We start from the raw sequence: 11,137 nt of genomic DNA on the forward strand, positions 1-11,137 counted from the left end.
GGACCAATGATATGAAGAGATGTTGAAAAGTGGTGAAGTGGTCCTTTAACGTCATTGACTGTCTTCCATCCTACTGCATCTTCAAGAACTTTTGTAGAAGCTCAACTTTTCAGTTGGTCGTACTTATCTACAGATAATGTTCAGTTGAATATAATATGACACACAATGCACATTGAAAATGTTGTACATGTATCTTTAAAGTAGCAGAAATTGACCATGAAGTCCATAGGGCTACAACAGTGAATCAGACTAAGCATCCCTAGAGACATTCTAGTGCAGGTTCTACTATAGGTATGCATGTGCATATATACTGCAATGTAGAGCAATGAAGATCATTCTGACATACCTTGTGTGGCGTCATTATATTTCTAGTTTCCAGCATTAAACATCTTCTTCCTGCCATCCATACCAGACATGGCCTCCACATTCTTACGCCAATCAACGGCCTCCTCTTTCTGAAATCGAGACACAGTTCATCGATGTTGACCATTTGACAACATTTTAAATTTGTTAAACTAGCTGATCTACATCTACACGTTGTGAGCTTGTAGATAGGCTATTTGAAATATTTTAAAATGTAAAATTCAAGATACAAAGAAAAATCAAATAAGTTTAGGCATAAGGGTAAGTCGGCATGCTAGATAAGGCCAGTGTATACTGGGTATTTGTATGGTATGTCTAGTAGTAGAGGAGCCTATCAATCAGATTTTGATGCCCGTGATTTTGGAATGTTAATTTTTGGAGACAGGTATATCTTGATTCTTGGGGTTCCCAGAATACCAAAGAAACATGTCTCCAATTTTTTCTGTTGGGTTTTGCATGTGTAATTAGCATAATTAGCTAATGAATTGCCAAAAACGGAAATGGCAATAACTTTGCTTCTAGGTAACTTATAAAGGTGATCTAAGAGTCTAAGTCTATGTTTGTGATGTCCAGAAAATCATCTGTTACCATTGTAAAGTCATACAACCTTTCCTAATTAGCATAATTAGCATAAATTATGCAAAAATGACGTTAAAATCAGGAAATTGCTGCATTTTTCACATTTAGCTGACTTAGAGAGATGATCTGAAACTCTTATTGACTACTTGAGTATTTTTACATGTCCAGAAATTCCTATCCTGCCATAAGTAAATCATGCAACCTTTTGTCATTAGTATAATCTGCATAGCTGATGTATTAATTAGTCTGGAAGTAGGAAATTACCTGTTTTGCTTTTAATAGATTGATAAAAGTGATCTAACAGTCTGTTTCTGTTTGTATATCCATAAATTAAACTCTTGCAATTAAGTCATGCAAATCAAGCTAATCATAGTTATTGAAAACACCTGAATGGTGCTGCTTGGACACATCATCAGTGACTAACCGAGGATAAGGTGTTTCTGGTCTACATTAATCTGTAGTAAATTGTATTAAATCTGAATTACGGAGTGGATACAGGAATTATTTCTCACTGTTGGTACCACTGCAAGAGAGGCCACTTCTCATCTAAATACAGGTAAGCTACTTTAGGCCATGGCAGAGTTTGACAAGAAAAACGAAGCGAACATTCCCCTCTTCAAGTTTGTGCGGCGCTACATGAAGATGGTGTGATATACACTTTCATATGTGCTATCCGTGATGCTCTCTGGTAACTTCATCTTTCTTCCCTCGATGAGCTATGCAAATACTTCTTTGCTCATGACAAGCAGAAGTATGCCCGGTTGGTTCCAGTCTACCTTGCAGAAATGAAGGCCCTGCAGACCACAGATCCAGAGATCTACCAAGATTTTATGGATGGTCATTTCACTGTCAATAAGAATCAGACACCATTCTGTGCCATTGGGGTGGATCATGCACTTGAGCACATCAATCGTATCATGAAGGTCACTGGAGGCCTTGTAGGCATTACTCAGAATGCCAGTGCTAGGGATAGGTTCTTCCTGACAGCACCAGAGCTGAGTAGACTTGCTGAAGAAGCACACCAGATGGCAGGCACACAAACATCTACACGAAAGGAGCACCATGACTTGTCCATGGCTGTCTGGACAAGGCAGGAAAAGTATGTCCTTCGATTGAAGCATGTGATCAAGTCATCTTTGAATCCTCTAACATATGATGGCAAAGACCTACCCAATATCATCACAAAAGTTGTGATGCTACCCCACGTGGAGAAAGATGTATGCAGCAAAGACGAAATTGGCTTTGGCTTTTGTGAAAGAGCAAAAATGAAGTCAGTGTCTGGGCCAGAATGAAAAAGGTTCAACTGAAGATGTGGAAGAGTGCAGGAAAAGTAGTGAAGCACAAACTCGCTGACCAGGTGGTGGAATTGAAGGATGACAGGTCACTGTTTGCTCGAATGCTGATTGTTGCTCGATCACGGTCAGAGATCAACCTCAAAGAAGCCATTGGCCAGCATGAGTTCACTGCCAAACCACGTGCCCTCTTTACAGTGACTGGTGACCTTCGGCCCTGCACAGACAAGTGCAAGCTCATGACCATTCTCGAGGAGCTGCAGAATGAGAAGAGGACTGGTGACGTTGGCAACCACAGAGTGCTGCCACTGACAGTTGTCCCGTGCCAGCTAAGAGTGTAACTGTCATATATGGAATGGCATTGGTACAGGCAATGGGAAAGCCACCATGGATCAAGACGTGTTCCCAGTGGGCTGACCACTTCATAGCCAAACTGGACACGAAGACCAAAGAACATAGTGAGATCCATGTAGTTTTTGACCGCTATTACATTGGATCTTCACTGAAGGAGGCCACACGTAAGCGACGCCAGGGTGGCAAGCCCCCTACCACTTATCATGTGGAAGACAACACACCGATAGGGAAGGTATCAGAAAAACAGTTCTTGTCAGGTATCAGCACCGTATCAGATGAGCTGACTGTCTATCTTGCTAAGAAAGCCCTCCAACACTTGCCCTGAAAAGGTGTCCTGTGGTGGTGGTATCTGCATTTGCTACTTTAGGAGCTACAAAAAAGCTCAGTTCTGACACAGAAAAAAAGATTGAAGAATGTGTTGTACGAGCCCGGTACAAATCTTGTGGATGTTGGTGAGCTCAGGTGGAGGTTATTCACAAAGAAACAATTAGAAGCCGAGAAGCTGCCACCTACACAAGGAGCATTACATCAAGCCATTGCCCATGCATATTATCAGGCAATGGTATGGGATCAGGACCACGTACCTAACCCACATATGCCACCAGCAACTCAATATGGATGGGAGGCTGAGGGAGATCAACTGGTGCCAGTCACAACACGGGATCCCCCAGCCCCAGACACCATTACCCAACTGGTCAAATGCGGCTGCAAGAAATGCAAGTGCATGTCACATTGTTCTTGTCGATCCCAACATTTGAACTGCTCTGAGATGTGCATGTGTGGGGCAGATGAAGAGTGGGGATCTGTTGGGGATTGACGATGACAAAGATGGAGACCCTTCAATTTAAATGCATTTTCAAAACTTTCTGTAAATATTAGAATAAACAATGTGATAATTCTGTGACCATTTCTCATATTGTGATTTATTTTATATGAGGGATATATATGCAAATGATGCTAATAAGGAAAGGTTGCATATCCTAGTTATGGAAAGAGAATATTTTCTAGACATGCAAACAGACTTACACTGTCTGTAAGATCACGTTAATTAATTAACATAAAGCAAAAAAATATAGCTATTTCTGGTTTCGGTGTGATTATTACATGATTATTACATAGACAAAAGGTTGCATGATTTATTTATAGGATGATAATAATTCCTGGACTTGTAAACATACACTTAGTCTGTGAGAAGCTTTAAAAGTTAATTAAAATTAAAAAATGCAGCAATTTGCTGATTTTCACCTGTTTTTTGCATAATTTATGCTAATTATGCTAATTAGGAAAGATTGTATGACTTCACAATGGTAACAGATGAATTTCTGGACATCACAAACATGGACTTAGACTCTTAGATCACCTGTATAAGTTACCTAGAAGCAAGGTTATTGCCATTTTCTGTTTTTGGCAATTATAGAGGTAATTATGCTAATTAAACATGCTAAACCCGACATAAAAAATTGGAGACATGTTTTTTTGGCATTCTGGTAACCTCAAGAATTAAGATATACATGTCTCCAAAAATTAACATTCCGAAATCACGGAAACTGATAGGCTCCCCTACTATAGTGTGAAAGAGAAGAAAAAGACCATTACTGTTTCAAAAGTCATCAACAAACTATGCTTTATGGTCAAACATTGGATAAATTGTCAAATATTGCCTAATAATTACATTTTTTTCTTTTTTTGTATATATATATATATATATATATATATATATATATATATATATATATTATTATTTTTCTGCCCAAAATAATGGGTTAATGTGTATATTAATTACTTATTAATGTGGTTAATTTGTAGTCCGTAATGCAACATGCTGCTTGCTGAGAAGATCAATTGGCAATCAACAGTGTTTTTACATTAGACATTAGTTATCAGTTCTGCTCAATTGTGTTTCAGCCAGTATTTTAGTTTACAGTACCTTCTCCTCCGCCTTCTTATGCGTCTTTAGATTGATCTTGAAGTCAGCCTTTGAGGACACTTCAGGGACAACAACGTCTTCTGTCTTAGGCTTCTTCACCCTCTTCAGGGTTGGTTTCTTGGCTCCCTTCAAGTCATAGACCTTCGCAGCGAGTGCCTGAATCTGTGCATCAAACATCAAGTTAAATCATCAAACATGTTTGGCCTCAGTTCCCCCTTTCCCTGAGTTCTGAAAACAAGTATCCATCCCCTTTACTTGACTTAAACCATTGCTAGCATTATGATGCTAATGAATGATAACCCACTTTTTGAAGAATATAACCTTACAATTGGAATTGGAGTGAAAGGTTTGTAGTTAGTGCCTCTTAATTCTCAGATTAAGAACTCCAGTTCAATTGTGGTCCTCTGTATAATATCGGATTCGGTCAGAATCGGTATCGGCAGATATGACCCTGCAAACTTACTTGACTTAGTCAAATCACTTTATTTATATAGGCTTAAATCTCCAACGTGTTAGCGGATTTTTGATTAATACTGTATGTATGCTAGAGTATTTTAATACAATATAATAGTACACCTGCGGACCTGAGTGGTCTCCCTAAATTTAGTGTTGGAGTAGGAGCATAGTGGTTGACATATTGGTATTGCCTGAAGGTCAAATCTCCCGTGTGGGCAGAGGAGATATTGTGCAAGCTAAGATGATCACCGATAGAAATGTCATCTCCCACCTGGGAAACACAAAGGCGCGATTCATACTCCTATTTTAGAGCCGAATAAAAGTCGGTTCGGCTCTGTAGAGCCTACAATGTGACGTCATTTGAGGTTCGGGGGGGCGGGTACCGTACTAAAGTCGGCTCTTCGGTGCTACTGAAAGTTTCTGACGAGCCGAAATCATTTCGGCACTACAGCGGTAAAATAGTATGAGTATGAATCGGCCCAAAGAGATAACAAAACAACAGTTTCTGTCCAGGCGAGGGAGAACTCCCGAGATCAAATTAACTCACAAAAGATAAAAACGTTCTTGATGTTGATGGGAAAAGAAAAGGATGAAACCGAGGTAGGCTACTGTGTGTGTGTGTGTGTGTGTGTGTGTGTGTGTGTGTGTGTGTGTGTGTGTGTGTGTGTGTGTGTGTGTGTGTGTGTGTGTGTGTGTGTGTGTGTGTGGCGGGGCGGTGGGGGGGGGACGACGACGACTAAAGAACAAGCCTATTAAATGTCTATGCTAGTGAACAGTAATTGGCAGTAGTTTTTGCTCAAGTTTAACTTAACGTACCTCCGTGTCATTTTTCTTCACCTTAACGTCCATGTCGTATCTTGCATCATCTGCTTCATCACTCTTTCTAATCAGGTCTTTGCAGAGTTCCTGGAAAGAAAGAACATATAATGAAGTAAATCCCCCCCGCCTCTCAAAAATATTTAATAAAAAGATAAATCAGTTATTTTATTAAAAGTGATTTAAAAATCACATCCGTGTGAAGTGAGTGGTGCACTCCGTGTGGGGGTCCTCGGGGGGGGGGGGGTTCCAGACCCACAGGCCCGATTCCGGCAAGCCGCCCCGCGTTCGAAACGGTTGAGAAATGACAGAGTTACCTGGAGCTGTTCCAGAGCCATGCCGGTCAGCTTGAGCGGAGGCACTCTCTCATCCAGAGTGCTCTGTCTGGCACGTTTCCTCTCAACCTCTTCGGCCACCAGCATGGACGTTGCTTTCTTCAGCATTTTAGTCTGGAAGTTGGACAAGCCTCGTTGATAAGATAAGAGTCCTTTTTCAAAGACATCTCAGACATTTATGGTTACTAGCAGTGTTGTTTTCGTCGACTAAAACCAAGGCGAAAAATGTTCGTCGACTACCTTTTTTCACTGACTAAAAAACTACCGGTAAATGAACTAAGCTATGATGACTAAAACTAAGGCTAAATATACCGGCAATTTTGTCAACAAATAAAAACTAGACTAAAATGTTAGGAAGGGACTAGTGGAGATCCACTATAAGTCATTTTACACTTGGTTGCATGCTGAAAATAGCAGATCTACAAGCTCACAACGCGTCGCAGCGTGGGCTTATAGATTGGCTATTTTCAGCAAGTGAAAAAACAGCCAACTAAAATCAAAATATGCTGCCAAAAACAACACTGGTTACTAGACATTAACAAAAAATGTGAGGCCTACCTTCAAATGCAACCGGCGCGTGGCCGAATATACCGGCTTTTTCTGGGATAGACAGAGAAATGTTATATTCTCAATGTGTAATGATGTCTATAGACATTTGTCTTGACCTTAACCACAACATTTTTAATAATGAAAAAATAATGAAAGGTCCTACAACATGAGATTAAACTTGTTTTGCGCTCCCCTATGTGTTTTCTATCCCCACAGATACGCAATTTTGAACAATCAGGCTTTCTGGCTTTTATGGAAATTGCTCTCAGGAACAGCTCAACTGATTTGGTCGTACGTGTGATGTCATCTGTATCACCCTACTTTGTATAATATCTCCCCCTCTTCAGTCTTCACTTCCAAATTTGCATTGCCACTTTGTTTACAATGTCCAATTGTACAATGTTGATTTTCCAAGTTGGCATTGGAATAGAAACAAGCCTGGTTCATCTAGCATCAGTATTATAATGACTCAAAGATCAAATAATTTGCATATAAGCGCCCCCACCACCTCAGGACATTGTGGTACTGCAGCTAAGACTTGGACTGGTTATATCAGAGTGGTGATTTAGGCTCAAACCATTAGAAATAAGTTTGAGGGACATAAACAATATAATATTAAATATTAAAAATAGTTTTAAAATGCATGTTGTTGTTCCTTTAAAAGAGTCCAAAGTATTGTTTGTAAAATGTACATTGTGTACTGTTTTTACTCACCGGTCTTCATCAGCAACAGAGGACACAAAAGGAAAAGGGATATTACAGTAGTTGACTTAATTCACACATATGCTATGCATGGTAATTGTATTGTAATGGTAATCTTCACTCCCTAATGCCAAAGCAATATTTTGTTGGCAACCAACATAACATTTGGTTCTTCCAGGTGTTTCAAAACGCCACTGAGCAACTTCCATTGAAATGAATAACAGGGGACGGGGCTGTTGCTCCCGGTCCACTCTCTATCCTTTATAGCTGGGAGGGAAATCATCAAGATTGTGCACTTGGTGACAGGTTCTTGATGTTTGGCATGGTGTTAGGTACAGTATGGGCATAAGATTTTCAAAACCCATCGCAAACGAGTTGGGCTCGGCCCCTAGTGGTCTGTTTGCAATGAATCCAGTATTAGTTGCGACTGTCAGTCAGGCCCAAAACATTGTGTTTATTGTCACGATGTGTCACAACTCGAGTTGGCTTTGTCCGCAGCGTAAACGTCTTTAAATAAATACTTTTTGAAAAGTCTATGAGGAAAATGAACGGGGAATTCTTTTCCTGGTCTCTCGAGGGGGGCGGGATTGCGACGCTCTATAGGTCGAAACATGTTGGTTTAATAAAGATTCTTCTCCTCTTTTAAATATTTTGAGTGCCCGGATCTCCGTCTTTTTTCACAAATGCCTACTACTAATATTGGACTCATTGCAAACAGACCACTAGGGGCGAGCCCAACTTGTTTGCGATGGTTTTTGAAAACCATATGCCCACAATAAATGCCTCATTGGCCGCTGCAGTTCGTTGGAGCCATGTGTGTTGAAGGAGGGGCGGAACAATTTACACTGGGGGAGGAAGTGCGCCGGAAGTGTGAAAGGCACGTTAAGTCACGCTGCCACTCAAGTGATTACTGGCCAATCACAGTGCATCTTTTCCGGGACTTATCAGACCCGAACATGCGCTCTGTGACGCACGCTCATGCTTCCGTGGTGCTTCGCAAGGAATCCTCCCTTGAGCACATACGCTCCAGAGCCAGAAGGGACGTCTCCGTCTACCGTTATATGTCTATGGCTGAAGGTATTTGCTTAAGGCACGCTGCGTCGCTGCCCAAGTGACGTCACTCATGCCACTCCTGCATGTCTCTCGCTGCCACTCAAGTGACTACTGGCCAATCACAGCGCGACTTTTCCGGGACTTCTGTGACACACGCGGAAGCTTGACAAGCTCCAAGCTTCGCAAGGAATCTCGGGAAAATTGTGCCTTCAATTTTGACACCCAGGCGCCCCAGAGCTGGAGACCTTTTTATGTCTATGATGCCCATACCTATAACACCATGCCATAAATCTAAAACTTAGCACCAAGTGCACGATTTTCACGAATTCCCTTCCAGCTATTTTAACTCTATGAATGCAACGCAGTTCAATGCAAGGCGACATGGTCAGTGGAGCAACCCTTTGTTGATTACAAAGGGAACATTCCCTGCATTGACGCTGACGCGACGCCCGATGGCTGCAGTGGGGCTTTGGCATCAGGGGAGTGTTAACGTTATACTCACCCCTCAGACATGGCTGCAGTTTACCTCCCTGTAGACAGAAAGGGTATAGCTTGTCAAAATGTCACTTTGTCTTTTCAGTCTCTTTTAACAAAACTTAACAAACGAGTAAAAGTCATGTACAGTAGACCCTTTTTCTGGGTCAGTAATGATCAACAACTTAACCCGGGAACCCCTTTTGGTGTTAGCATTATGTTATGCTTTAGCTATTGAAAAATAGCAGATCTACAAGCTCATAGCGTGCCACCGAGTGGCGCGCTATGAGCTTGTAGGTCTGCTATTTTTGACATAGAAACATAGCTTTTTCAGAAAAATGTAGAAGACATTTTTAGAATCTGATCTCATGTCAAAATGGGTTAATTTGATTTAGTTGGTATGGCACCCTCATAGGTATTGCACACCCATACCGATGATACCGTTAAAGCCTGATCCAACCCTGCAACCCCTCCTGCTCGCTCAGATCAGCTAACACAGGGACGCTGGACCTTCGTTAAAGAATCCAGGACAACGCTTCACACGTCCCAGACTAGCTGGCTCCCAAACTATGGAATGAACTCCCCATTGCCCTATAGCCTCGATGACCTTGCAGGCTTATGCAAAGGCTAAAAGATTAGATAGAATCAATGTTATGTAGACATGATGCCAGCTCATTATTGAACTGGCATCCTGTGTAGTGTTTATAGTTTCAATGTACAGATCATTGTACAACTTTGGATATTATACTGTTTAGATGGTGATACGTTCTCGGGTTACTTATGATCCTAGATGACTATTTATATTTATATTACCATGTGTAAATCACTCTGGATTAACCCATTAAAAAACCTCTGTGCATCTGTGACACTTTCGATTTTAACCACTTTAACCATTATTTCATACTTTGGCTATTCAAAAATAGCAGATATATATATATACAAGCTCATAGAGCTATATCTGCTAACATTTTGAACTCAAATCGTTGCTTCTGGAGGTCCCTTGAACAAAATATTTTGTAATGGCAATCCACAGTCAAATACATATCTGTATATATGTTGACCTTGACCATGACATGTAGAAGTTTGAGAACCACTGATACAGCAACATAGGTTCCTCTGAAAACTGTTGGAATTTAGAAGACATTTTGTAGAATCGGGCTCAGGTCTGCTAAAATGCATGAATTGTAAATTTAGGCTCCTTAAGGGTTTTGGTACAGCTTTCAATGTCTGTACAAAATTGCACAACACTTCCTGGGTTATCAAAGGTCAAGGTGAACTGGTGCATGGCCATATTTCAGAAGGTCTACATCGTTTGCACGCTTGTGGCCATTGGCCAAGATAACAGCTGTGATACCAGAGAAACCAAAACCGCTAGCTGTCTGTCTGTCATTAGGAAAAGATTGTAAATTGAAATGGTAGAACTGATTATAATTGATTATGTTTCGGCCAAAATAAAGTTATGAAACTGAATGACAAGTTGAATGTAGGAGAACTTGAAGCTTGGTGTATCATTTATTGTCTAGACCGTATAATCCACAAATACTGACTGACTAAGTAAAACATGTTTATACAGTCAAATTTGTAAAGTTAATGGGTTTTATGCAGTGAACTCGATTAATCTTATCTGTCTATCTATTTGTCTGTCTGTGCTTTGATATGACAAGGTGTCGATGTACTCAATGTGTAAGTTGCGATAAGACTCCATGAAAGAGGTTGACAGTTCATGCAAGCAGAGCCATCATCACCAATCAGCCCCACATTTCAGCTAAACCCAGTGGGTCAAGTGGCCACTCTACACTACAACGCAGCGTCTAAAGCTTCAGCTTACATTGCCTTGCTTGGGGATAAAAGAGATCACCCAGACATGTCAGAGCAGTCGATAAAGCCACAGTACCTTATTTGAATCAAGTCAATTTAAAAACGCAGCAGGGGAATAGCAGGGATGGTCTTACACGAATACAAGCAGCTGTAGCCGTGTCACGGCCACCATGGTGTCATACAAGTTGTTAATCCCCACATAATAGCACGGCAATTTGTCCCAGTCAGACACAGATACAGATGCCTCTACACAGTACTGTAGAGGCAAGCACTCAAGAAACTGGACTGTTCCCTTGTCCCAAGGTCTTGTAATATATGACGGTTAAATGTTGATTGACTTTTATATTCATATAATAAATACCTTCATCTGTCATGAAGCAGGTTGATTATTGTATTAAGACTTACCTTTAGAGGTGAGA

At 40.9% G+C, this 11,137-nt stretch overlaps 1 protein-coding gene across 3 annotated transcripts in view; it reads right to left on the bottom strand.

Moving 5' to 3' along the window:
- Window positions 1–8,959, bottom strand: part of LOC306923652 (troponin I, slow skeletal muscle-like) — a 41,619-nt gene extending 32,660 nt beyond the window's left edge. The window contains exons 1-6 of one of the 3 annotated variants that reach the window (XM_079501870.1): window positions 8,925–8,959; window positions 6,681–6,722; window positions 6,105–6,236; window positions 5,788–5,877; window positions 4,516–4,677; window positions 347–455 (exon numbers count right to left, since the gene is read on the bottom strand). In XM_079501870.1, coding sequence (XP_079357996.1) covers window positions 369–455; window positions 4,516–4,677; window positions 5,788–5,877; window positions 6,105–6,230 — 465 coding nt within the window. In that variant the 5' untranslated portion in view covers window positions 6,231–6,236; window positions 6,681–6,722; window positions 8,925–8,959 and the 3' untranslated portion in view covers window positions 347–368. Of the gene's footprint in view, window positions 1–346; window positions 456–4,515; window positions 4,678–5,787; window positions 5,878–6,104; window positions 6,237–6,680; window positions 6,723–7,385; window positions 7,781–8,924 lie in introns of those variants that run through there. The other 2 variants (XM_079501868.1, XM_079501869.1) reach the window with 2 other exon arrangements.
- Window positions 8,960–11,137: the final 2,178 nt, after the last annotated feature.

This window comes from Electrona antarctica, assembly GCF_951216825.1.
Source record: "Electrona antarctica genome assembly, chromosome: 5".
Classification (NCBI taxonomy): domain Eukaryota; kingdom Metazoa; phylum Chordata; class Actinopteri; order Myctophiformes; family Myctophidae; genus Electrona; species Electrona antarctica.